At 43.4% G+C, this 27,995-nt stretch overlaps 1 protein-coding gene across 1 annotated transcript in view; it reads left to right on the plus strand.

Moving 5' to 3' along the window:
• Positions 1-1,027: 1,027 nt before the first annotated feature.
• Positions 1,028-27,995, plus strand: part of SRPX2 (sushi repeat containing protein X-linked 2) — a 30,924-nt gene continuing 3,956 nt past the window's right edge. The window contains exons 1-10 of the mRNA XM_055564389.1: positions 1,028-1,133; positions 1,822-3,642; positions 4,197-4,429; positions 9,172-9,252; positions 20,388-20,579; positions 23,011-23,187; positions 23,457-23,583; positions 23,743-23,864; positions 25,144-25,323; positions 25,652-25,785. Of these exons, the coding sequence (XP_055420364.1) occupies positions 4,348-4,429; positions 9,172-9,252; positions 20,388-20,579; positions 23,011-23,187; positions 23,457-23,583; positions 23,743-23,864; positions 25,144-25,323; positions 25,652-25,785 (1,095 nt within the window). The 5' untranslated portion in view covers positions 1,028-1,133; positions 1,822-3,642; positions 4,197-4,347. The remainder of the gene's footprint in view (positions 1,134-1,821; positions 3,643-4,196; positions 4,430-9,171; positions 9,253-20,387; positions 20,580-23,010; positions 23,188-23,456; positions 23,584-23,742; positions 23,865-25,143; positions 25,324-25,651; positions 25,786-27,995) is intronic.

Raw genomic sequence — 27,995 nt, forward strand, 5'->3', positions numbered from 1 at the left:
TTTTCTTCTTTAATCTCTCACTGCCACCCCTCTGCCCTGCTCCTTCCAGCCCTGAGTGGGACACAAGACCTATGCAGCATCTTCATCTTAGCATGTTCTGGGCTCTGTGTTTGGTGCTGGGGGAATGAAGAAGACTAAGCCATGGTCCCACTCACAGTCTAGTAAGGGACAGAGATGAGTCTGAGTTGAACAGGCTAGTTAGAGTAGGGAACAGAGATTATCATAGATCAATAGTGGCAATAAGTGTGATAAATCCTATAATTGAGACATGAGACATGTACAAAGTGATATGATAGAAAAGGAAGGTGAAGTAAACCAGCTCTGGCTGGGATGGGCTGAGAGAAGCTTCTCAACAGGCCAGGAAAGAAGGGAAAGGGTTACAGAGTAGAGTAAACATATCTGTCCCAAGCCACAACAGTGTGAAAGGAAGAGCAAGTTTAGTGTTTCCAGAATGAGGAGTCATGGAGTGAATGTTTAAACCAGGCTGAGGACATAGGGGGATTTGCTTGTGTGGGGTACAGTGTGTCCTGCTAAGAGCTGGGACTATATTCTTTGCCACAAGGGAATCAGTGAAGGGATTTTTAGAAAGAAAACAACCCTGGTAGAATTTATCCCTCTGCTCACTCACTCGCTCTCAATCTCTCTCTTTTGCTCTTTCTCTCACGCTGTCACACACACATTTATTTAATAAATTCACTATTTTCTAACACATAAGTTTAATGTAAATGCCTATATCTGATTTCAAGGGCCCATAATTTCAAGAGCCCTACAGTATTTATTCAACTTTATCTCCTACCGCTCCTCTGAACCCTCACACCAGTTAACCCATCCCCTGCTTTGACTTAACAATGAGCTCTTGTTTATGTCATTTCCCTTGCCTGAGAGCAGACCACGGCCCATGTCTTCCCACAGAGTCTTCACAGTGTATTCCATACCTTTTGGAAATTTATAGGGTCTTGTACTATTTTCTAATTGTGTCCTCCTTCTCTCCCCTAATAAACACAAACCCTGTGGGAGCTGCAGAGTAAGCTTCATAAGATCAAGAATCACACAGTTTTTACTCATCACTGTCCCTTGGTTCTTAGCTTACAGTAGAAGCCCAGTGAAGATTGGTCAGCTCAATACACAAAATTGTAATTAACATTTTTGTTAAATGTCTGTTTCCTCCAATCCATAAGGGCAAGGGTGTCTCTCAAGCACCTCAAACAGTGTGTGGTACATAATAGATGCTCAATAAATATTTGTTGAATTAATTATGTATTAAGATGTCAGGAATTTTGTCCTCCATCTTTAACACAGTAAATGCTTGATAAATTTATTGAATGAATGAGGCCAAGACCATGCTTTTAGCTACTTTATAAAATGATCACACTGTAAACACTCCATACGTAGTCATGATCAGTGGATGAAAAATGAAACAGGCTTGCTACTGAACTTTATATTATTTTAAATACAATTCTTCCCTTCATAACTGAGAAGGGGTTACCAATTTGCTTACATGCACAAGGAATAAATTCTTTCTACAGCATCTAAAACAATTTCTTCCAGGACCACTGCATTTTTGAAGTTGGAAATGCAACTCTGAGGGGAGGGAAAGTACCAGGAGCAGATATGTCCCATGGTAGAACAGTCTCATTATCAGACACTAAAATGAAGAAAGCTTGCTTGGTGAGGAGAAACACGGCCCTCCATCAGAGATCTGTGAGAAACAGCTTAGTAATGGCTCTAACCTTGCCATGCACAGAGAGATCATTTCAATTCACGTCAACAACCTCCCCCTAAAGCATCTGTAAGTATGCTTTCTCTCTGCTCTTATTACAGGAAATCAGTTTTATCCTGAAGGCTGGAAGCACATGGTATATTTTGTCAACAACATAATCTTATCAGAAACTGAAGTCCATTGGAATTAGGTCATCAGAGATCATTTCGAAGTGGGTCTGACCCTGTGCATATGGATTCCAGGGCAACTTGGGGATGGTGAGTACTAAGGAATTACAGGGGAAATCTCCAGGGAATTTCAAAATCGGCTCCACTCCTCCCCTCTCCTGAGAGTTTGTGGAATTCATTTTCATTCAATCCTGATGTCATAAAAAAAAAAAAAAATGTTCCTCACTGCGCCACATCTCTGGAGGCCCTTTAGCCAGCCTGTTAGTCATTACTATACTCATGGGCTTGAGGCCAGCGCCACTCACACTCTCCTCTGCTCAGCAGCAGACGGGCTGAGCTCCTCTTATCCTTGCATTCCTTCTCCTCCATTTCTCTAAAATCTTTCTCTGAGGGAGGAACAGCTATAGCTTTGGGGCTACTATAGCTTTAAGGAAACTTTTGGCAGATGCCAATGTCCTAACATCTGGGCAGTGTTAACAGAATCCTGGAGGCCCGGACAGACCAGGAGCCACTCATTCTAGGAATGTTAAAAAGTAGTTTTTCCGACTGATGAGAGGAGCAGAGAGGAAGGAGAAAGAGAAGAGAGTACAAAAAACCCGTACATCAGGTAAGATCTGCTGCTTCACCCCTCCACTCCATAGCATACCAGCCCATCTCTCAACCCGAGGGAGTAACGAGACCCAGGACTTAGGCAACATGGCTCGGGGATGGGGGGGGCGGGAAGAAGTTCTTTTATGAAATTGGACCATATGCTGCTTTCCATTTGAGCTGTGACCTGGCTGCAGACACAGGTTCCCACTACTTTCCCTGCCCACAGCAGAGGGATGGCCGACCCCATGACTGAGTCAAGTTTTCAGTTTGAGATTGGCGAGAAAGGTGGGTAGGGAAGGGGTCACAGACTCAGAGCACTGGGTCTGCAAAGGAAAGCTCCTGCTCCCAAACCACGGAACTGGATAGAGGCTGCATGTGGGAGAGGGGGTTGATGATTAGTGCATCTCTCTTTAATCTCCTCTCTCTCATCCGTTCATTCCCTCTTTCTGCTTTCATCTCTTGTCTTCAGCTCTGGCAGATTATCTTTTCTTGCTGAGATTCCTCCCCACATGTTTCCACTTTCCTTGCCTCCCCTGCTTGCTCTCACTTGTTCTGTATTCTGCTTCCTTGCCACTCTCAAGACAGAATCTGAAGCTAGATAGCAATAAATTGGAAAATGAATTTCTGCCATTCTTGGACTTCTCATATCCCTTAGGGATGCTGGTCAGAATCTGCCATCTTTTTGTTCCTCCATTTCTGGGACTGACCCCTCCCCTGAGCATGGCGTTTCATTGAAAGCCTGTGGGTAAATGGGTTCTTGCTGAGAAATCCAGTGGCCAGTTTACAGCAATGGGCAGCAAGTTTTAATACTGTCATTTATGAAGTATTTGCCTACTGGAAACCACAAAACTCTCATCCCATTAGAGTCCCATTAGAGAGTCCCTCACTCATTAGAGTGAGGACAGGATGGGAAGTGAGAGGGCAGTGGGAGGTTGCTTACCCTCTCCTCACGTACCTTAGTATGTTCTTTCCAACCTTACTGACTTCCTGCCGGCTCAGCAGGATAAAACTAGAAAGTTAGGCTGGACTTGAAAGCCAGAAGCCACTACCAAACCGCTAAGCCTCGAAATCCAAAGCTAAGAACTGAGCCAGGGTATAGTCACTGCCTGAGAGACTAGAGAAAGAAGACATCCAGTCCTGTTCAAGATGGAATTGGTAATAATAGTATGTAATATATATGGATTGCTTCCCTATGTGTCAGGCAATAATCCACTCTATAATGTAAATTCTATTATTATGCCCATTTTATAGATAAGGAAACTGAGGCTAAGAGAAGGTAAGGAATTTGTCCAAAGCTCCATAATAGGGACAGAATTGGATACATATCCAGATCTATGTAACTCCAGAGTTCAAGTTCTTAGTCTGTATATGCTAACACTTTCTCAGATTCGTGGTTAGGAAGCACAAGTTCAGTGAATGAAACCATCACCTGGGACATTTAGATTGCAGGTTTCTCTCTTGGTTCTATATGATTTAATGTTGGCCCTTTCCTGGTCTTGATATCTCAATGTCCCTCTCTGTAATTTAGGCCATGGAACACTGGCATCAGATATCACCAAGATCAATTGAGAATTGGTTGTTTTCTGTCCTCTTCCTCCTGAGAGGAAAAGACCAGAATTCACAAATAGTGCCTTATTATTCTAAAAGTGGGAGATCCTTACAAAGGGGACAATATAACAGGCATTTGTTAATTTAAAAATCTCTCTTCTTCCTCGTAGATCCTGCATTTCTGCTTCCTCTCACTTTTGGAAGTTCACTGATGTCTGATTTCTGAAAGTCATCCTCCTTTGCCTTGGTGCTTCTGGCCACATACCTCTATTCTTGTCTCCCTAACCCCACTTCCCATCCCTCCCCACCCCCTTTTCAAGGATGGCCATTCAACTAAATCGAAGAGGAGCTCTCTCTCTGCTGCTCTTCCTCACTCCAGCAGTGATGCCAACATGGTATGCAGGTAAGTCATAGGAACTGTAGCCCATTATTTCCAGGAAGGGCAGGGCTTAGACCAAGTCTTAGAGAAGGGAAGGTTAGACTGAAATAGGAGGCACTTAGATACAGAGAAGAACTATCCTCAGTAAAGAAGATGGTTAAACATTGAGGCAGGCTACGGAGGGAGGCTTTTGAGGCAAACTAATAGATTTTTGAAAACAGGCTGCACCAGCATAAAGGTGAGTTTGGTCAATATATCCTTGTAGTTTATTTGCACGACACAGGGAATATAGCAAATATTTTATAATCGCTAAAAATGGAGTATAATCTTTAAAAATTGTGAACCACTATATTGTGCACTAGTAATTTATGTAATACTATATACATGAACTGTACTATACATGCTGCAGTCCATGGGGTCGCAAAGAGTTGGACACGACTGAGTGAACAACAGCCACATACTTGAACTATACTTCATAAATATAAATAAATATTAAAAATGTGGCTTGTTAACATGGCTTTTGAGGCCATTATCTTACCTGCTTTTCCATTTTCTCTCTCTTTCTCTCTCCCCTCCCAGACATTATTTATAGGATAAGATTTTTATAACTCCTTTCTGATAAAGATTGCTAATGACAATTCAGACCACATTCTCTTGAACAGGAATCCCTCAGTTTCTTCTGGCTTGTTTCTTACTTTGGAAAGGATGGGGATTTCTAGATCCCTGAATGTGTTTCATCCTTTGCCTCTGGGGAGATATAGGGAGCTCAAGAGAACTCACTCAGAGAGGAGGGAAAGGAAGGGGAGGAATGAAGGAAGGATAATGAGGTGCCAGACAGGAGTTTTTGATGGGGCCCAGCTGGCATTCCAAGTGCTAATAATATTCTGTGGTCAGCACTGTCTGCCTTCATGGGGGCTGAGGGGAGCAGGGGAAGGAGACAGGCCCAACTAATGGAGTTAGAAAAACATCCAGAGATGAGTAAATAACAAACTGCTTCCATCACAGCTGCAGTCATTGTAGCTAAAATTTTCCACATGCCCTTAGCTCCTGGTGGAAGCCTCTGGCAGAAGCTCTGTTTGGAACAGCTGCATCAAGTTTTCAAATATGCGAACTTCTTCCCCTGTTTGGCTTAACTTGGCTTTGTAGGGGGTGAAGCATGAGGGCTGACACTGAGACGAAGATGTTCAAATCAAGCCCTTGGCAGAGCACACACTGTTTGAGTTAAAGGAGCCCAAGTCTCCAGAATATATGTGCAGCTATCGTCCCCAAACTCTCCCTAGCTTCAGTTCAAGTACATGAGGCCAAAATCCAGCCAAAGACCATGAGTGTAGGCTAGATGAGTGAAGCCTGATTCTGAATCACTATAAGAAACCCCAGAGCACACTGAGGCCTTTAACTTCCCCAGGGTGGAAGCCTGAGCTTTTGGAGTCTTGAGGACAATGCAGTTTTTTAAGACTTGGATTCATTTGAAAGTCTCAAAAGGCCATTTGCAAAGGTGGCCATTCCCCACTTCCTACAAGAGTCACCATGCTCATCACTCCTTTTTGGGAGCCCTGGCTAGTGAAGTCTTTGACAGTCCTGCCAACCCGTTCATTCTGTCCTGTTCTTTTCTTAGAAGGCTATGTGATAAGAGATACTTGGGAATTTCCCAATAATCTTTCCCTACAACACTAGCTCAACTGTCTGAGTTTGCTCTGTTCATGTGTTCATTTTCACTCAGTAGATATTTAGTGACCACTGTATGCATTCAGGACTGTTTTGTTCATGGCTATAACCTTGTCCTCCAGTGGGAGTAGTACAAGGAAAGCAGCCATGTATGGATTCTGGGCTAATCAGAAATAGGATCCAGGAATAATCAGCAGAGTGTAGGAAGGGTTAAAAATATAAATCAAGCCAGCAGTGGGTTAAAAGTGTGTATTGGCATATCTGTGCAGTTCAGGAAGTCAGACAGCATTTCTTATCATAATCCAAGCATTAGTGTGGATCTTAAAATAGTCATCAAATATCAGTTACATTTCCAACCACACCTTTGTAAAGTGTAGTGCTTTAGAGGGTCTGTTCTATGGATGTTGGAGGAACCCAGTAACAGACCACATGGTAACCACCAATCAGCCTAAAGGGACCAAGGAATGATGCCAAAGCTTCTCCCCACCAGGGCTGAAGAGGGACAGACAGATAGAACAAGGTGGGGAGAGGGGTCCTCTAGTTTCATATATCACATCTCAGTATCTTAATATTTTCCAAAAATTATCCAAAGACAGGCAAAGATGAGAAATGGAAAGGCTTAAAGTGGTAAGGTGGCCCTAACTTATTCCTGTCACAAAGCAGACTTGGCACTGGGCCAGCCAGCTTTGTACCCTGGTGAAGACTGTAATTATCTGACTGAGTCTTCACCTCAGCTTTTCCACATCCCTTGTAATTCTGGAATGATATGAAATGTTTGGTGGCCTTCGATCCCACACACACAGAGTTTAAAAAGCTGAATTGCAATAAAGATTTTGGATTTTTATTTCTGTTGGATGTTGTCCAAAGCTTTCCCCTACAACCATCTTTAGTGGAGTGTCTGAGTTTGGCATCAAGGGGATCAAACCACCCTGGGCTGGAATGCCGACTCTGCTCCTTACTAGCTGGGAAACCTCGAGCTAGTTCCTGAACTCCTCTGAGCCTGTTACCTCATCTGTATTTGAAAACAATAAGGGTGTCTACCTCACTGAGATGTCAGGGTGATCTAATGAGATGACACATGTAATGGGCTAAACCCAGAGTAGGTGCTGAGTGATGTGAAGAGTCATTGTTGTTATTGTGGTCGTTATCCAGTCATAGGCCTTGGACACTCCTGTCTGCTCTTTTGGTAAACAGAGGTTTGCTCCCATGCTGGGAATTTGTTCACAGGCAAGCTCTGGAACAAGAGTATGGGGACCAAATCCTTTAGAAAATCACACATATCTGGCCTCCTGTTTATAGGCATTGTAAGGCTTTGATTCTAAACTGAAACAGCTAACAAGAATTCTGTCCACCCTGCCACCTCCCTCCACCACAAAGAAACCACCCAGGTGGGAAAAGAGGGAGCAAGGGAGAGGAGGCCTAAGGAGAAATAAAGGAAAGCCAGGAGAGAACTGAAAAGGGAAACCAGAAAAAAATAAAGGGAAGGAGAAAATATGAACTCTTTCCTCTGGAATGAGGGCAAACCAATAAGGCCATGATTTCATAAGACAAACTTTCAATTTGATTCATTCCCTTGTTCATCAAGTTGGACTAGTTTCCCAACACCCACCCCTCACCCCCAGTCTGGGCCCGTGGGGAATGGAGGAGCCTCATCATCTACCCTCTGCTCCACCCATTACTGCAGGGGGCCCCGTGTCTCTGCCCAGAGAGGAGACAGGGTAAGCTTGTGGTCAGAGTGTTTACACAGGCCAAAGGGCTCCGGTGCTAAAACCCAGCCTTGTCCCAGAAGCACACTCTCTCCTGGAAATGAAGAATTGTCTCTGACTCCAGCACGGCTGGCTGCTCTATTAATGTGTGTGCTTTAGGCACACAGTGAGGCTGGAAAGAGAGTTTCCGGAAACTTCCCTCCAGAAAGGACCGAGTTGTATTCCAATTAGTATGCATGACCCATTTCCTGCTGTCTGGTGGAACACACTGTTTAGTCTCCCAGACAGCCGCAGACTGGCCTCCACAGGGACTGGACCACTTAACAGAACGGGGGTGGACCCAGAATCTTCTCTAGTTCAGCACCTCCCTACTAAGGCTCCTGCTGATCAGAGTGACTGAATATTTCTGCAAACCAGGGCAAACTGTTCAGGCAGTGAAACTCCTACCCCCTTGCCTCTTAAGCCCTCCCTCTTTGCCCTGGCATGCCACCCCTGGCCCTGGCAATCAATTTAAATTGAAATTGTAAGATTTCCTATCACCATAAGGCTCTATGTGTTTTTTTTTTTTTAAAGCTTCCTGCATAGAATTATCCTTAATACACAGTTGATCAAAAAAAAAAACAAACAAAACAAAACAAAAACAAATGAAATTCGCTCAGTCGTGTCCAACTCTTTGCAACCCCATGGACTGTATAGCAAAAGGCTGGTGCCCTGTGGGCTGGTGGGAGCTTGAGGAATTGTTTCCCTCTGATGACTGTAAGAAGGCCCATCATTAGTGGAAAGACCCTTGCTAAGGTTCTGCATTTTTGCCTCCTATCTGGGACAACAGTCCATCCTCAGAACTCAGTCATCAGTGTCTCACCAAGGCTCCTGTGTTGCATCAGGGAAATGGATCATTTCTAGTCCAAATGGGCAGGATGGGTGGATGGTCAAGAAGGTTGATTTTTTTTTAATGGAGTCTTCTAATGCTACCAGTAGCCACCTGACCCCCTGGACTATAGCCAACCAGGCTCCTCCATCCATGGGATTGTCCAGACAAAAATACTGGAGTGGGTTGCCATTCCCTTCTCCAGTGGATCTTCCCAATCCAGGGATCAAACCCAGGTCTTCTGCACTGCAAGCAGATTCTTTACCGCTTGAGCCACCAAGGAAGCCCAGTAAGCTGCCCACCCCTCCCCCACCATTAGCTCACCCTCTATGCACCTGAGGTGTGGAGGTTTGCCCACATTAGTTGTGCTGCTTCACAGCATAGGATTTTTCCCACTAAATAGCCACCTCACTCTCCACCCATGGAGTGTCATGCCCTCAGAAAGGGACCAAGCTGGAAAGTGGAAAAGGATGGAAAGGACTTGCATCAGAGACCAATATGTTATCTTGATATTTTCTTCATTCTAGGCTCAGGCTACTACCCAGATGAAAGCTACAATGAAGTCTATGCTGAAGAGGTCCCACAGACTCCCATCCTAGACTACAAAGGTAATCCTCACTGCTTCTCAGGCTTAGGAAAGGCCTTTTCTGTCCTAATTCCTAGGCCCTGTCTGATGCATCCTCACCCAGCTTGGCTCATTTGTATCAAAGCTGCAGTTCAGGGAATCAAAGGCTGTGGTTTCCATCCATGAATCTTGTTATTGACTTGCTGCATGATCCAACCTCTCTAGCATTAAGATTGCCCTTCTATCACTAAGTATGGACTGAGTACCTACTGTATGCCTAATTCTGTGTAAGGAAAGCCTTGGGTGCTACAAAGGTAAAGTTTTGTCCCCCTCAAGAAGCTTACATTCTCCTAGGGGATATGAGTGATTGGGCAATGAAATTAGCAGGTGTAGGGCAAGGAAGCTGAAACTCTGTGCTACCAGTAAACACAATAGGAATTAAGAAAAAGAAATCAGGGGAGGGGTCATGAAAGATGATGTTTAGACTAGGCCTTGAATGATGGGTAGATTTCAAGAAGTAGAACAGAGATAGGAGGGCATTCAGCAAAGCATATGGCCACAGGTAGAGAGAGAAGAACAAACGTGTAAGAGGAAGGCACTGGGAAGAATCCAGTCTGACTGGAGGAGATGGGATATGGAGGGAGTTGTAGGAAGTAAAGTTTAATATAAACAGTGAGACCAAATTAGGAAAGGCTCCACAATCTAGGTGGTGGTAGTTTAGTCACTAAGTCATGTCAGACTCTTTTGTGACCCCCATGGACTGTAGCCCTCCAGGTTCCTCTTTCCACGTAATTCTTCAGGCAAGAACACTGAAGTGTGTTGCCATTTCCTTCTCCAGGGGATCTTCCTGACCCAGGGATTGAACCCATGTCTCCTGCATTGGCAGGCAGATTTTCTTTACCACTGAGTCACCTGGGAAGCCCGCCATGATCTAGAGACCCTTCTAAAGAGAGGCTGAATAGTGGTTCCTGCTTTAGAAGGAAAGTTAGACCACATGATTTATACTATCCTTTCCATTTCTAAGATTCTTAGTTTCTGTGCTTTGCAAGCCATGTTGAGGAGTTTGGCTGTTGTGATAAGAGTTATAGGGAGCCATTATATGTTTTTGCATAGAGGAGCGGCATGGTAAATAGTAATTTCAGAATATCAACCTCATTATTGTGGGCAGAAAGTAGGAGTTCAGGAGGGTAGACCCTGGGTCAGGGAGATTCTCCAGGAATCAGTAACAGTGATGTTGGTTAGAGATGATTGATGCCAGTTGAAAAGAAATGAAAAGCAAGGATGAACCCCAGAGATGTTTTAAAGAAAGAGATGATAAGACCTAGTACAGATTTGATGTACCAAGAGGTTAAGAAACAAAGGACTCCCTGAAAGCATCCAGTCTGGCACCTGGGAGAACTGTAAGACCCTTCTCAGGGAGACAAGGTTAGAAAAGAAAAGTGGTTTGTACCCTATAGGCAGTGGGGAGAAGAACGATGGAGCTTCGTGGGTCAGAGTCATTAACTTAGATGGGTGAGCTATCTGAGAGAGCAGAGGGCCAACATCAGAGCCTTAGAGGTCATCTGCATATGTGAGCAGGAAAAGAGGAGCCAACAAGGGAAAAAGAGATCATTAGTGGTCAGCCATGTAGGAGGAGGTTGGGGTAGCATCTAATATATTACAAAAGCCACAGGAGAAGAGAATTTTAAGGGAGGGGAAGGAATAAGAGATCTGTGTCAAATATTGGAAAGAAACAAATTGAGGGTATTACAAACAATATATTTGGCAAGAAGAAGGTAAATGGTAATGTTTGAGAAAACAATTTCAATAGAGAAATGATGAGAGGTTGGAGTTCCTCTCTGCTCCTTTCTAGCTACCTTCTTTCTACCTATCTTCTTACTCTGCCAAATGGTCTAGACCCACTGGCTCTCTGTCTCAGCACCTGCCAACCCCCAAACTCCCTACAGTCTCTTGCCTTCTCATCCACAGATCTCCACGCTGAGACAACAGCCCTTAAAGGTCAATGACAATCCTCTCCCAAAGCCCAAATCATATGGCCCCTTTTTGAGCTCAGCCTCCACATCTCTCAGCAACAGTGAACACATCTATCTCTTCTCACCCCAACCCCATCCTTGGACTCCATGACATTTCACTATTATGATCATGGCTGAGGCCAAGAAAGGAGATGGGCTCTCTAGTAGTGACAGGAGGGAGAGTGAGGCATTGATCTGAACTTCAAGTGATCATGATCTGTCTCCTGAGCTCCCAGACTACACCTCTAATTGCTGCTAGACACTTCCATTTGGAGATATTTAAAACTAAACTCTTTTATCTTCCCTGAAAAAGGTTTGACATCTGGCCTTCACACTTTTGATAATGGTACCATCATCCTCTTCAAAATACCTTAATGTGACCTTTAACAGCCCCCATCACCTTTAATAGCCCCCCTTCTTCATCACCTCTCACCAATCATTCACCAAGAATTGTCATTTCTTTATTAATCCCAGTGATTAAAACTTTTATTACCTTACACATGGATAATGACAACTGCCTCCTAATTGGATTATCTGACTCATGTTTCTCCCTTCCCCAAACCTACTGACCCACTGTGATTATTTCTAATAGAATTTGGTCTCAGTCTAGATAGTCTGACAACACATTATCCCTTCCCCACACATGAAATCTATGACTAGCCAGATTAATAGAGCTCTGTTTCCTGACAGTTTTGGTCCACACTGAGCTTTCCCTCATTTATTCATTATTTCATTCATTAATTCAGCGACTATTTATTGAGTACCTACCATATACGTCTTCTGATATAAATTTTTATTATCTGGATCACTCATTTGGCATTCGTTATATACTGCCTCTTTGGTTTACTTTTCATTACTCTCAACCAAATAGTTCTCTATTTAACAGAAGGTGCCACGTATGACACTCCCATAGAGCTATGTCAAAAGTAGATGCTCAAGAAATGTGTACTGGCTGGTTGGAATTCTGGGAGCAAAAGCCAGATTGTAGTAGATCATAAATGGGAGACATAGACAGGAAAAAGCAACAGATGCAGAAGGTACTTTCAAGGGGTCCAATAGCCCAGTGATTAATATTAATCTGTCTCATTGGTTATTTTTAAATGTGTATAAAGCCATTTAGAAAAATATAAGCCACATGGTGGCCTTTGGTCTCGGGGATAAAGTGTCTCATGGCTATCTTTGGGACTTAGTCTCGGGACATAAAACTAATTTGGTAAGGTTATGGATTGCAGCCTTCCAGGCTCCTCCATCCATGGGATTTTCCAGGCAAGAGTACTGGAGTGGGGTGCCATTGCTTTCTCCGTATCTATGTTGAGGCAGGAGGGGCTGCCAGGAAGGTACAACCTGAAGTTCCAGCATTCCTTGTAAGGTCTTGTGATCTCATAATCAACAGCTCTGCCACTGTGGTGCTTAAAAGACTTTCTGTAACTTGGGGCAGGCACCTCCACATGGCAGCCCTGTGTTGTTCCTTGAAATGGGATGAACCAGTGGTTCAAACACAGACACCGACACAGGGAATATCATTCCCATTCCCAGGGCTAGATATGTTTTACACATGCATCTTCATTTGACTCTCAAAACAATCCTATGAAACTGGTTTACTAGTCCTACTTTACAGATCAGGAAACAGCTCTGCTGCTGCTGCTGCTAAGTCGCTTCAGTCGTGTCCGACTCTGTGCGACCCCATAGATGGCAGCCCACCAGGCTCCCCCGTCCCTGGGATTCTCCAGGCAAGAACACTGGAGTGGGGTGCCATTGGGAAGTTCAATTTAGAGCATCACAGAGCTCAGGAGTGGCAGGGCAGGAATTCAAGTGCAGGAATGTCTGACTTCAAAGCCATGCTCATTCTATCTCTTTCATCGGAAATGTAGCCCATTGTGGGTTTTTTGTTTTGTTTTTTAAAAGGATGTTTAAAAAAAAAATAAAAGTTAACCAATAAAAAGCACATCATTATTTTAGAGCAAACTGCCCACATACTTTGGTACCATTTTCACTAATCTTGAACTTCCTTTCCTTCTCTTAAACTGACTCCTAGCTTGGAGTCAGAAACACTTCTCTGAGGTATGTCCCAATCCTCTGGGCTACCACTTGCTCCCAGATTGCTACATCACTGGGCAAGCTGGTAATTGCCTGTGTTATCTGATGATAATCACGAAGAAGGTGCTTTCAATCATGTTGTCAGTACACCGTTTTCTTTATAATCTCTAGAAAGAGATAAGTGAATTGCAGAGGCCACAGGCCTGAATTCAGATCCCAGCTCTTCTACCTTCCAGCAATTTTGACCCTGGACAGACACATATTATGTGCCAGTCACTGTGCTATGTATTTTATAAATATTATTTAATCTAAATACCCTTCATGCTTGCTCTCCAGTTGTTGACAAGACCTCTGAAACACATTATTAAGTTTATTTTAAAAAGCGCTGGTGGGAACAGTGGACGTACTCTATGTGATAAAGAGGAAGAGAAAATAAGACTCACTTTATATGTGTAAAGAAACTATTAACAGTAGTTCCCGATGGGGGGACTAAGTAGGGATAGGTGGGGGAGCAGGGATGGAAGGGAGAATTTAACTGTATAACTTTTTATACTTTGGGGATTTTGAACCAGGTGGTTATATTACGTATTCAAAAATGTAAATGTATACTTCAAAAGAGCAGAGCTTCACATGCTGCAATGACAGATACTGTGGTTAGAAAAAAATGGGTTTTAGAGCCAGACAAATCTTGGACTCACATCCAGCTCTGCCCCTTACTTGCTTCTGGTTTTGGGCAAGTTACTTCCTCATCTGTAAAATAGTGATAAACACCCATGCACCTTTTCAGGGCTGTTGGGAGAACTATGTGAGATGATGGATGGGAAAATGAAATTATAAAGCATCGTGCCTAGCACACTGTAGCTACTCCATAATGACTAACACTTTTCCTACCACATTCTTAGTTTCAGTTTCCCATCAACATTCTTTGGGTACATCTGTTCAGCCAGTTTGAATCTCCATGACTGTACTGTCACCTCTCCTGTGTTCAGCCCATCCACGTTAATGGCATGAAGGGCATTGTCACATGCCTCACTTACTTCCACATAATGTTCCCACCATTTCCCCTGTTCTACCAGTCTGGTGACCACACCCAAAAAGAAAATGAGGTTAGCCTTGAATTACTTGTTCTCGAGGTCACTTGGAAATCACGTTTCTCTTCCTAACTGCTCATAAGCCTGTGTTTAATTCTAAAACATTTTGCTATCAGTGCTATCAGTCTTGCCAAGCAGCATAGTTGAAATTTACTAACAGAGTACATCTTAAGTGTTCTCACTACCAAAAAATAATGGTAACTATGTAGGTGATGGATGTGTTTATGAACAGATTTGAAATAATCATTGAAGTAATCATTTAACATTGAAGTTAATCATTGAAGTAATCATTTAACAATGTATACATATATTAAAACATCATATTTTTCATCTTGCTGCATGCATGCTCATTTGTGTCCAACTCTTTGCAACCCCACGGACTGTAACCCCCAGGCCCCTCTGTTCATGGGTTTCTGCAGGCAAGAATACTGGAGTGGGTTGCCATTTCCTACTCCAGGGGATCTTCCTGACCCAGGAATCAAACCTGAGTCTCCTGTATTTGCAGGCAGATTCTTTACCACTGAGCCACCTGGGAAGCCCATTGTTCACCTTAACTATTTACAATTTATGTGTCAATTATACCTCAATAAATCTGGGGAAAATGAAAATTGGGATAGTGAATTTGCTCTTTCCAGCCTTCCAACATGGTCATTTTTTTCTTTTGGTAAACTGTCATGCTTTATAGTTCTTTATTTTATTTTATAGTTCTTCATATATGTCAAATATATGTCAAATATAATTGACATACAACACTGTATAAGTTTAAGGCATACAGCACAAGTTTAGTGAGCATCCATCATCTCATATAAATATATCATTAAAGAAATAGGAAAAAATATTTTCCTTTTAATGAAAAGTCTTAGGATTTACTCTCTTAACAACTTTCATATATGACACACAGCAGTGTCGATTATATTCATCATGTCGTACATTACATCCCTAGTACTTATTTATCTTATAACTAAGAGTTTGTACTTTTGACCACCTTCATACAACCCCTTTCCCCTCTTCCCCTGCCTCTGGTAAACCATAAATCTAACATGTTCTCTTTATGTCAGTATTTCTTCAGGCCAGCAAATCTGAGTTTATTTATAAAAGCTGCTGCCGCTGCTGCTGCTAAGTCGCTTCAGTCGTGCCCGACTCTGTGCGACCCCACAGACGGCAGCCCACCAGGCTCCCCCGTCCCTGGAATTCTCCAGGCAAGAACACTGGAGTGGGTTGCCATTTCCTTCTCCAATGCATGAAAGTGGAAAGTGAAAGTGAAGTCGCTCAGTCGTGTCCGACTCCTAGCGACCCCATGAACTGCAGCCTACCAGGCTCCTCTGTCCATGGCATTTTCCAGGCAAGAGTACTGGAGTGGGTTGCCATTGCCTTCTCCGTTTATAAAAGCTAGACCCTCTATTACTGTCTCAGCATTTACCCTGAGGTTTATATTTCCCTTTACTATGCTTGCTTATTCTACCCATTCCAATTTTATGTGTATTTTTCTTGACCAAATATGGGTGAAAAATAGAACAGGAGTGATTGTTGAGGTCCCAGCCTCGAATGTAAAGCCTTAATCATATGTGTTGTGACCATATAATGAACAGCCCTGGCACTGTAGTGCTTACGAGGCTTCTGTCATTTGGAGATGGTTCTCCAGGTGGCAACTGTGTGTCACAGCCACAGGCTCAAAAATAGCACTGGAAGCTACAAGCCTGTTGTGGCTTAAAGGCTAGTTTTCTCACTGGCATGTGTTATCATTCTCCAGCTGCCCTCAAACAGAGGCTCTAACTTTCTCTGTTCCTTTGGTTCCTCGTGAGCTTTTTTCAAAGCCCCCCCTTTTTGTCTCTTAGGATTTCGGGACCAAATGAGCTCATATGGGGCTTTAGCTTTCCCAACCCCAGGCTAAGAAAGCTCTGTCATCCCATGTACCCATCCTTGGGCAGGTGGCCCTCTGCTTGTTTATATGTTCCCCTTTCAAATCTTAACCCACTGAAGAGTCATTATTTGTGTAGCCAATGAGGTGTTTTTATGATGCTTTTATGATCTAATGACCCTATTACCTTTTGTGCTCAGTACTGCACTGGGATTAGACTTTCCTTCCTAAACAGCCTACTTTGATATGCAGCCCCTCCCTCTCTCTAGCTTACATCTTTGTGTTATTTTTAAACAATTATTAAAAGTGTACACCCTATAAAATTCACTTTTTTGGTGTACAGTTCTATGAATTTTGACAAATGCGTAGAGTCAGGTCACCAATGCCACAGTACCAAAAATTTGCCAAGGGCTGCCCCTTGAGGGTGTCCCCACCCCTATCCCTGATCTCTGGCAACCCCTGATCTTTCCCAATATTTCTGCCTTATCCAGAATGTCACATGCATGGAATCATAGTCTGCAGTCTTTTGATTCTGACTTCTTTCATTTCACAAACTGCACTGGAGATTTGTCCAACTTGTTGGATGTATCAGCACTGCCTTCTTATGTATGGATAAACCATGCCTAGTTTAAACGTTCACCTTTGGAAGGATATTTGAGCTGTTTCCAAGATTTGACAATTATGAATATAGATATTTTAAACATTTGTGTACAGGATTCTGTATGAACATGGATTTTTATTTCACTTTCAGTTCAGTCACTCAGTCATGTCTGACTCTTTGCAATCCCATGGAGTGCGGCACGCCAGGCCTCCCTGTCCATCACCAACTCCCGGAGTTTACACAAACTCATGTCCATTGAGTCGGTGATGCCATCCAACCATCTCATCCTCTGTCGTCCCCTTCTCCTCCCACCTCCAATCTTTCCCAGCATCAGGGTCTTTTCAAATGAGTCAGTTCTTAACATCAGGTGGCCAAAGTATTGGAGTTTCAGCTTCAACATCAGTCCTTTCAATGAATATTCAGGACTGATTTCCTTGAGAATGGACTGACGAGATCTCCTTGCAGTCCAAGGGACTCTCAAGAGTCTTCTCCGACACCACAGTTCAAAAGCATCAATTCTTCAGTGCTCAGCTTTCTTTATAGTCCAACTCTCACATCCATACATGACCACTGGAAAAAACCATAGCCTTGACTAGACGGACCTTTGTTGACAAAGTAATATCTCTGCTTTTTAATATGCTGTCTAGGTTGCCCATAACTTTCCTTCCAAGGAGTAAGCATCTTTTAATTTCATGGCTGCAGTCACCATCTGCAGTGGTTTTGGAGCCCCCCAAAATAAAGTCAGCCACTGTTTCCACTGTTTCCCCATCTATTTGCCATGAGGTGATGGGACTGGATGCCATGATCTTAGTTTTCTGAATGTTGAGCTTTAAGCCAACTTTTCACTCTCCTCTTTCACTTTCATCAAGAGGCTCTTTAGTTCTTGTTCACTTTCTGCCATAAGGGTGGTGTCATCTGCATATCTGAGGTTATTGATATTTCTCCCCACAATCTTGATTCCAGCTTGTGCTTCATCCAGCCCAGCATTTCTCATGATGTACTCTGCATGTAACTTAAATAAGCAGGGTGACAATATACAGCCTTCATGTAATACTTTCCTGATTTGGAACCAGTCTGTTATTCCATGTCCAGTTCTAACTGTTGCTTCCTGACCCACATACAGATTTCTCAAGAGGCAGGTCAGGTGTCCTGGTATTCCCATCTCTTGAAGAATTTTGCACAGTTTATTGTGATCCACACAGTCAAAGGCTTTGGCATGGTCAATAAAGCAGAAACAGATGTTTTTCTGGAACTCTTTTGCTTTTTCACTTGGGTATATACTAAAGTGGGATTGTGGAGTCACCTGGCAATTGTATATTTAATATTTTTAAGAAATTACCAAATAATTTCCTGAAGTTGCTTCATCTCAGCAATGTATGAAAGTTCTAGTTTTCCCCCATCTTCATCAACACTTAGTATTACCAGAGTTTTTAGGTTTAGTCATCCTAATGGGTATATAATGATATCTTTTTGTAGTCTTAATTTGCATTTCTCTAATGACTAGTGATGCTAAACATATTTTCATATACTTATTTGCCATCACTATATCCTCTTCAGTGGCATGTCCTTTCATATCTTTTGCTCATGCTCTGACTGGATTGTTTGCTATTTTTATTGTTGAGTTTTCCAAGTTCTTTAAATATTCTAGATACTAGTCCTTTGTCTTATATATGGTTTGCAAATTTTTAGCCCCAGTTTGTGGTTTGTCTTTCATTTATCACCAGTGCTTCCCACAGAACAAAAGTTTTTAATTTTGACAAGGTTCAATTTCTTGATTTTTTTTTTAATTTTATGCATTGTGCTTTTGGTATCACGTCTAAGACCACTTTGTGTGTGCATGCTAAGTCGCTTCAATCATGTCTGACTCTTTGTGGTCCTATGGATTGTAGCCTGCCAGGCTCCTCTGTCTGTGGGATTCTCCAGGCAAGAATATTGGAATGGGTTGCTATGCCCTTCTCCAGGGGATCTTCCTGACCCAGTGATCAAAGCTGTGTCTCTTATGTCTCCTGTATCGTGAAAGGCTGTTGCTGAGCTGTGAAAGACGCCAGGATTCTTGGCCTCTGGAGAAGAGAAATTCAATCTGGGGCCAGTGATGAGGCTTGATTGCTCAGAGCTTTTGTGTAACAAAGTTTTATTAAAGTATAAAAGAGATAGACAAAGCTTCTGACATAAGACATCAGAAGGGGGCAGAAAGAGTGCCCTCTTACTAGTCTTTAGCCAGATGTTTTATGTCTGTTAGAAAGCTATTAATCAGATAGAGACACTTCAAGGCTAAGGGAGTTTCACCAGTACTCTCTCCCACAATATGCATTTTTGAGATGGGATGGCACAAGGTGTATCATACCCCAGCCATAAAACAATTTATATGAACACTGGTTTGTTGAGCTATTATCAGTCCAAGGTTTGAGAAAAGAAAAAAGTTAGTCTTTGGTGGAACCATTTTGAAGAAAGGCAAATTCCAAAGCAAATACATCGTTTCATTAACATAGCTTAAGAAAAACATCTCCATAAGAAAAATGCATTGGTTAGCTCAAGGCTTGAGAAAAGTTAAGTTCAGGTGGAACCAGGTGTCTTTTAAACTTGCAGCCTATTTCCTCTGTTTGGAGACCCCTGGCCTTCCTGCCTGTTACCCTCTCAATTGGCAGGTGGGTTCTTTACTAGTAGTGCCACCTGCCCTTTGCTGCTGCTGCTAAGTCGCTTCAGTAGTATCCGACTCTGTGCGACCCCATAGATGGCAGCCCACCAGGCTCCCCCGTCCCTGGGATTCTCCAGGCAAGAACACTGGAGTGGGTTGCCATTTCCTTCTCCAGTGCATGAAAGTGAAAAGTGAAGGTGAAGTCATTCAGTCATGTCCAACCCTCAGCGACCCCATGGACTGCAGCCTACCAGGGTCCTCCACCCATGGGATTTTCCAGGCAAGAGTACTGGAGTGGGGTGCCATTGCCTTCTCCACACCTGCCCTTTGCCTAGTCCTAAATCCTAAAGACTTTTCTATTTTTTTCTAAAAGTTCTATAATTTTACTTTTTTCATTAAAGTTCATGATCCATTTTGAGTTAACTTTTGTTTAAGGTATGAGATACAGGCTTCCCAGGTGGCTCAGGGGTAAAGAATCCACCTGCCAATGCAGGAGACACAGGAGATGCAGGTTCAATCCCTGGGTTGGGAAGATCCCCTGCAGGAGGAAATGGCAACCCACTCCAGTATTCTTGCCTGGAAAATCCCATGGACAGAGGAGCCTGGTGGGCTACAGTCCATGGGGTCACACAGAGTAGGACATGACTTAGAGATTGAGCACCCATACATGCACATGAGACATTTAAGTCGAAGTTCTTTGCTTTGCTTTTCCTCTTTATTTTTGCCTATGGAAGTTCAGTTGCTCCAGCATCATTTGTTCAAAAGACTATTTTTCCTCCATTAAATTGGTTTTGTACCTTTGTCAAAAATAATTTTGCCATATTTGTGTGAATGTGTTTCTGGGCTCTCTGTTCTGTTCCATCAATATATGCGTCTGTCCTTCCACCAATACCACACTGTCTTGATTACTGTACTTCTAGCTTACTTTTCTTCTATTGCCACAGTCCCCCGATGGTGTTATACATTAAATATCCAGGATGGAGAAGCCACATGCTACTCACCTAGAGGAGGAAATTATCACAGCAGCCTGGGTACTCGCTGTGAGCTTTCCTGTGACCGGGGCTTTCGACTGATTGGACGGAGATCCGTGCAATGCCTGCCAAGCCGCCGTTGGTCTGGAACTGCCTACTGTAGGCGTAAGTGGTGTGCATGTATAGGCTGACATCTGCATGTGAGAGAGGCCAGCCAGCTACACACCCAGGGTATATGCCTGGAGGTATTACTATGCCCTCTGTCAAGTACAAATTGAGAATTTCCACAGGATCCCAACAGGGCCTTTCCCCATCCTAACATTCTAGCTCATGTTCTCTCCCTGTGACTATGGACCAAACAATAGGAGCATTTTAAGTTGCAACCAGGCTTCCCCAGTGGCTCAGTAATAAAGAACCTGCCTGCCAATGCCAGATACATGGGTTCAATCCCTCAGTTTGGAAGAACCCCTGGAGAAGGAATGGCAACCCACTCCAGTACTCTTGCCTGAAGAATCCCATGGACAGAGGAGCCTGGCGTGCTACAGTCCATGGAGTCGCAAAGAATCTGGCATGACTTAGCGACTGAGCACAGATGCATGCAAGTAGCAACCAGCCCTCAGTCTCAAAGGGCCCGAGTGCATGGATTACACCTGGGGCCTGATGTGGACTTAGGCCTTCCTCTGGAACTCTCAAGCATGTGCAGTCTCAGACTCTTTCCCACTTAATGGTAAACTAATGTACTTCTTGGCCTAAGGTCTTAGGCCTTGGCAGTGAAGCTAAAAGACTCTTCTAAAAGTCAAGAAGAACCTCCAAGGCTGGAATGCAGGGATGCTAATACATACATTTCACATCATGTTCACCTCAGCTCCCAAATCCCTACCTCTTATTGAAACCCTACAGCCTACCCTATTTTGGCAGCTAAGCTTTGCCTGTCCCTACATCCATTGCTGAATGTCATTTGTAGAACACCCATGTGTGCAGGGCCACTTCAAGAGCCATTAATTACCAGACTGATTCTAGACTAACCAATGTGTGCATGTGAATGGAATGTCAGGGGATGTAGAATGCTGAGCATTCCGAGAGAAATGGGGTTGTTTGGAGAAGATGCTGTGGAATAGAGGAGAGGTTTGGTAGCCAGAAAAAAGGAAGCCACCATTCCCCTCTAGGTGACTATAAGCCATTTGTTATAGGACTAGACCCCATCATTTCCAAAATGAATTTGAATTGACCTTACAAAATTAAAATACATTGACAAATTAACATGAAACCAGTTAAAAGTTTGTGTTGTATGCGTGCTCAGTTGCTCAGTTGTGTCCGACTCTGCGACCCCATGAACTATAGTCTGCCAGGCTCCTCTGTCCATGCAATTTCCCGGGCAAGAATACTGGAGTGGGATTCCATTTCCTTCTCCAGGTGATCTTTCCAACCCAGGGATCAAACCTATGCCTCTTGAGTCTCTTGCATTGCCAGGCAGATTCTTTACCACTGTGCCTGTTTAAACACTGAATCTCACTTTGTACTTCCTCATAAGAGACACATGGAAAACACTTTGGATCTATCATTTTCACTGTCATATAATACTAAGAAAATAAAACAACAGAACGACAGACCTTTTTTCTTGGCCCTGATTTCAAGAAGGTCATTGTTGCTTAGGTCTTTATATAAAGGAGGCTGGAAAACATAAAAGGCAATCACCTTCAAGTCTGGTTTGACCAGAAAGCAAAAACATAGTCAATAGAATCTTTAGTCAAAGCTCCAATAGTGGAAGTTAAGGAGGGTTAGAACTTAGACAACTTAAAGGAACATATGGCTGGCCTACTTCCTTCAGGTGTTGGGTATTTCATATTGGACTTTGGCAAGCACAAGCTTACAATCAATTCATGGGAGCTGTTGCCACTTCTGGCACACGTAATGTCTAAAGCACATGGACTCGCCTTTAAGCAAATGCCTCCAAAGCTGTCTGCCCCTCCCTACTGGGATTGGCCTGACTTGTACTCTCACCAGCACAGAGGGAGAACCAGTGGGCATGTAAGTGAGCCTCAACTGAGGAGTGCTTGTGGCAGAACCAATATTATATTCAAAAAGGAGTCTTAAATTTGTTCAAGGGCATCTAGCATTTGTGGGACAAGAGAGGAAAACTATGAGCTGCTGAGGCCCTAAATAAGCCCAGAGATTTATATGCATTGTCTCTATATTTGGCACAACAATCCTACTTCATGGTGTACATGTTTTAGTGATGGAGACACTGAGGCTTGGAGAGATGATGTAAGTTGCTCAAGCCACAGAGCTAGTTAAGTGGTGGAGCTGGGATCCAAACTGAGATGCGTTCCTCAAATCCATGAACTTGGATGAGTAACTTCTTTGAGACCATCTCCCCACCTCCGCCCGTCAAGAGTACTGTTGTACTTCATAATATCAAAATAAGAAAGAAATTAGGAAAAAAAGGCAATCAGGCACAAAAATGTCAGACAAGTTGGGCATAGGTTTCCCTGTATTTTCTGCTGTCTCTGACATGGTCTTCCCTGGGCTAGATGCCTAGGCATTACTTCCACATAGCCCCACAGGCCACTGAGCTTGCCTCCTGATTCTCTCTTAGAGATGAGATGCCATGCATTGCCATTCATCACGAGTGGCACCTACACGTGCACAAATGGGGTGCTTCTTGACTCTCGCTGTGACTACAGCTGTTCCAGTGGCTACCACTTGGAAGGTGACCGCAGCCGAATCTGCATGGAAGATGGGCGATGGAGCGGAGGAGAGCCTGTATGTGTAGGTAAATGCTGGTCGCTCCCAGTTGTCCTGCTGCAAAGAGCCAGCCTGGCATTATGTCCACTGCAGAAGGTATTCTCACTAGCTGCAAAAGGTGGCACCCTGGGCACAGGCTTAACAAAGCAATCGCTTCTCTTGGAGTCAGGCCTCACAAGTTTCATTGAGCATCTTGAACTGCATCTTTTACCTACCCAGTGGTGTGGTATTGTTTTGGGTTCCCTCCAGGGAAGGCAGGGGACCCACGAGTCAGCACTTAATTTCTGACCTTGGCAGACATAGATCCCCCCAAGATCCGTTGTCCCCACTCCCGTGAGAAGATGGCAGAGCCGGAGAAACTGACCGCTCGAGTATACTGGGACCCACCCCTGGTGAAAGATTCTGCTGATGGTACCATCACCAGGTGAGTCACAGATGCCGCCTCTGCCTCCCGCCAGCTTCTCCCAGGCACTCAGGTAGCCCACACTGAACCACACAGACCGAGGGTACAGTGATGATGTGCCCCAAACCCCAGTTCTAAGAGTTACTTTCCTCAGTGGCTCTCTCACCCTGTCCCATGTAGGTTGACACTTCGGGGCCCTGAGCCTGGCTCTCACTTTCCAGAAGGCGAACACGTGATTCGTTACACTGCTTATGACCGAGCCTACAACCGGGCCAGCTGCAAGTTCATTGTAAAAGTACAAGGTCAGAAAGAAGTTTTCCATTTTGCATTGCTTATTATTTCTGCTCTTCCCTTATCCTCTAGATGCCTATCACAACCCTCTCTTCACTATACCTGACACAGATACCTCATGCAGATTGGGAGAGGGAAAACTCAAGTTCATGAAATAGGTCATTCAGGAAACCTGTATACATGTATACACACATTTCAGAAACTCTGCCCCCCAACAAGACTTTCTCATTCTCCTAAATCTACATGAAACCCACCAATATACTCTATATCCATTTCTTTTCTTAGCCTTCAAATTAATGATTAAAGTCAATCAGCCTTTATTCTCAGTCTTTCTCCTCTGCTGAAATTGGTGGTACTGGCTGCTGATTCTTGCTTTTTATTTTGTTTTCATCATAAAATTAATTCATGCTCATTGTTGAACGTATGGGAAATAAAGTAACACACAAAGGGGGAAATAACTATTACTCTGTCACCCAGAGGCAATTGTTGCTAATCTTTTGGTATTTTTATTCCAGTCTTTTATTCACACATACTTAAAAAATACGTAATTGAGATCGCAGTGCATATCCAATTTTAGGTCACCCCTTTTCACTTTTCATTATAACACAAGTAAATTTCTCATGTTCTTTAAAGTTTTTTCAAAGTCTTTTAATCACAGTATAATAATCTACTTCTAAGAATATATCATACTTTGCTGAACACTTCTCCCACTGATGAATATTTTAAAGTGTTAGTTGCTCAGTCATGTCCAACTCTTTGCTACCCCATGGACTGTAGCACACCAGGATCCTCTGCATGGAATTCTCCAGGGAAAAAAAAATGAAGTAAGTTTCCATTTCCTTCTGCAGAGAAACTTTCTGACCCAGGGATTGAACCTGGGCCTCCTGCATTGCAGGTGGATTCTTTATCTTCTGCACCACCAGGGGAGCCCAATGATATTTCATATTAAAAGTAATTTATAAGGTGGTCATCGGTATGCAGAGTGTCCCCAAAGTTTGAAAACGAAAATGGCAATTTTTTTTTACAGATTGCTAGTCTTTTGATGACTATATATATATATATATACTTATCCATGCTTCCACATTTTATGAACACTTTTGTCTACATTTCAGATTTAACTCCATAAGAAAGCAAAAATTTTGCCTTTAGCCCTGGCCATTGGCAACACAGAGAAGTCATTCATTCTGATTATCCTGGGTCTGCTGATCTAGAAAACCCAGCATGGGCACCCTCTTAGCCTATTCTCTACGAGAGTTACCATAGCCCCTAACTTGAACTTCTCCCTGACAGTGAGACGCTGCCCAACTCTGAAACCACCACTGCATGGCTACCTCACTTGCACCTCGGCGGGGGACAACTATGGTGCCACCTGTGAATACCACTGTGATGGAGGGTATGAGCGCCAAGGGACCCCCTCCCGGGTCTGCCAGTCCAGCCGCCAGTGGTCAGAATCACCACCCATCTGTGTTCGTGAGTGAAACTAGGGAATGGGGAGAGTGGACATAATGATCAGGGCTTCTTTGAGGGGTCTCCCAATGTCTATGGCTCAGGGACCAAAAGCAATGCGTCTGATGTGGGAATGGGGGGTTCTGTGATGTTTCAGAGCCAATGTTCCCCTCTAGCATACTCCACCTCCAAGAAAAAGAATTTAAAATCTCCAAGTGTTCTTTTAGGATTTCCCCCCAAGGAAAGGGAGAAACAACCAAAAAAGTTTAACCTGAAAACCTCAGGATGTTGTTATCCATTCTGCGATGAAGGGACAGGCCATACTCTGACTGGCCATGTGCTTCTGCCCTAGCTATGAAGATTAATGTCAATGTCAACTCAGCTGCTGGCCTTCTGGATCAGTTCTATGAGAAACGGCGACTCCTCATCATCTCAGCCCCTGATCCCTCCAACCGATATTATAAAATGCAAATCTCTATGCTACAGGTAAGAGCCACTCCCCTAATCAGGGCTTAGCTCCTTTGCATTCCCCTATCCCATTCCGCTGGGTTTCCCTGGTGGCGCAGTGGTAAAGAATCCAACTGCTAGTGCAGGAACTGTGGGTTCGATCCCTGGGTTGGGAAGATCCCCTGGAGGAGGAAATGGCAACCCAGTTTAGTATTCCTGCCTGGAGAATCCCATGGGCAGAGGAGCCTGGTGGGCTACAGTTCATGGGTTCACAAAGAGTCAGACACAATTTAGCAACCAAACAACAACAACCCCACTCTGTTACTCTCTTACTACATCTCACTCAAAGACTTGCTCTTTCTACAGCACAAACACTACTTCCTTAGATTGTAAACAACATTTGATTAGTTTTACTGTAGACAAATTTAGCACAGTTTTAAGACAACTGTGTTTTTACTGAAAAGGCAGTGAAGTCATTGGCATGGTGGGTTGCAGGAAGCTTGATGAAGGATGAGAAGGCAGTGTGGCAAAGCACTCCTGAAAGACTTGTAAGACCTGTGATCAAATGTAAATGTGGGGAATTACTTATGTTTAAGTTTTCAAGGAATAATAACACTAACAAACATTTAGACAATTAGGGCTGTATAAGGACCAGGTATACAAGTATGTGCTTTATACATATTCATTTAATTATCCCAACAATGCTTATAAAGTAGGTACCCTTACTATCTCCATTTTGCAGGTAAAGAAACTGAGGCACAGAGAGGTTAATGATTTGCCCAAAATCACTAGCTAATAAATGGCTGAGACGCAATTAAACCCAGGCAATCTGACTCAAGGATCTGTGCTCTTAACCACTACTAATAGCAGACAAGGAAACATGTCATGATATTGCAAAGTAAAATGAGGGAATTGCATAAGGATTTTTAACATTCTACCAGATATCTAGTTAAAGCCACTGTTGGGGAATGAGAAGCAGAAAGGACAGAGTAGTTCTGACTACTGGGACTTTCGAAAAGAATAGGCTAGGTTCTATCACTATTCTATCACTATGTTGTACACCTGAAACTTATATAATATTGTAAATCAACTGTTTTTGTTGTTTTCATTGACTAAGTTGAGTCTAACTCTTTGCAACCCCATGGACTGCAGCACACCAGGCATACCTGTTCTTCACTATCTCCCTGAGTTTTCTCAAACTCATGTCCATTGAGTCAGTGATGCCATCCAACCATCTCATCCTCTGTCACCTCCTTCTCCTCAATTGAAAAGGAGAAAAATAATGTAATAATAAAAATAAAGAATAGACTAGGTTCTTGAAGAGAATTCAAAGTATGCTGACAAGACTCTGAGAAGCTGAAAGGGTCTGGATACCCAGGTAAAAGAAGAAGCTATTTAGGGGGTTTCTAAAAGTTGAGTTCTTACGAGTTGCCAAGTCAATATTCAGAAGGCCATGATGAAAGCATCCATATCAAAGGAATGACCCTGGTCTAAACCAAAAGGACCCCGTTCCTCCAGGGATCCAAAAACGGCAGACAAAAGCAACACCTCAGCTTGAAAAGAAAGCAGGAGCAAAAAAAGGAAACAGCCAGGGAGGACTGTGACTTTGAGGCCAGGTCTAGAGGAGTAGCCCAAAGACTCAACAAGCGGTGGATCACCAGGCAGTGCTCACTGCTGCTTTCAACCTTGCCCCAGGTAACTGGCTAAGAGGCACCCCTGCTGGGTGAAGCAGGACGAAAAACCGTGGTACGGTTACAGGCTGCACTGCCTAGTGCGAGGAAGGCAAGAACGGGTCACAAAAAGAGCACTGACACTATTTGGGGGAAAATTCTGGAGACCAAGAGAAGGCTGTGGCCATGTAGCCTAATGGTAAGGAGCACACAGGCTTCTCAGGTGGCACAATGGTAAAGAATCTGCCCCCCAATGCAGGAGATGCAAGAAACATGAGTTTGATCTCTGGGTCTAGAAGATCCCCTGGAGAAAGAAATGGCAACCCAATCCAGTATTCTTTCCTGGGAAATCCCATGGACAGAGGAGCCTGGTGGGCTATAGTCCATGGAGTCACAAAGAGTCGGACACGACTGAGAGACTAACACACAAAGAACTTATGTAGCTTCCAGTTATAAAATAAGTAAGTCCTGGGGCTGTGATGTACAGCATGGTGACTATAGCTATATAATATATTTGAAAATTGCTAAGAAAATAGATCTTAAAAGTTCTCACTGTAAGAAAAATAGTTGTGACTGTGT

Source organism: Bubalus kerabau, chromosome X (genome assembly GCF_029407905.1).
Source record: "Bubalus kerabau isolate K-KA32 ecotype Philippines breed swamp buffalo chromosome X, PCC_UOA_SB_1v2, whole genome shotgun sequence".
NCBI lineage: Eukaryota > Metazoa > Chordata > Mammalia > Artiodactyla > Bovidae > Bubalus > Bubalus kerabau.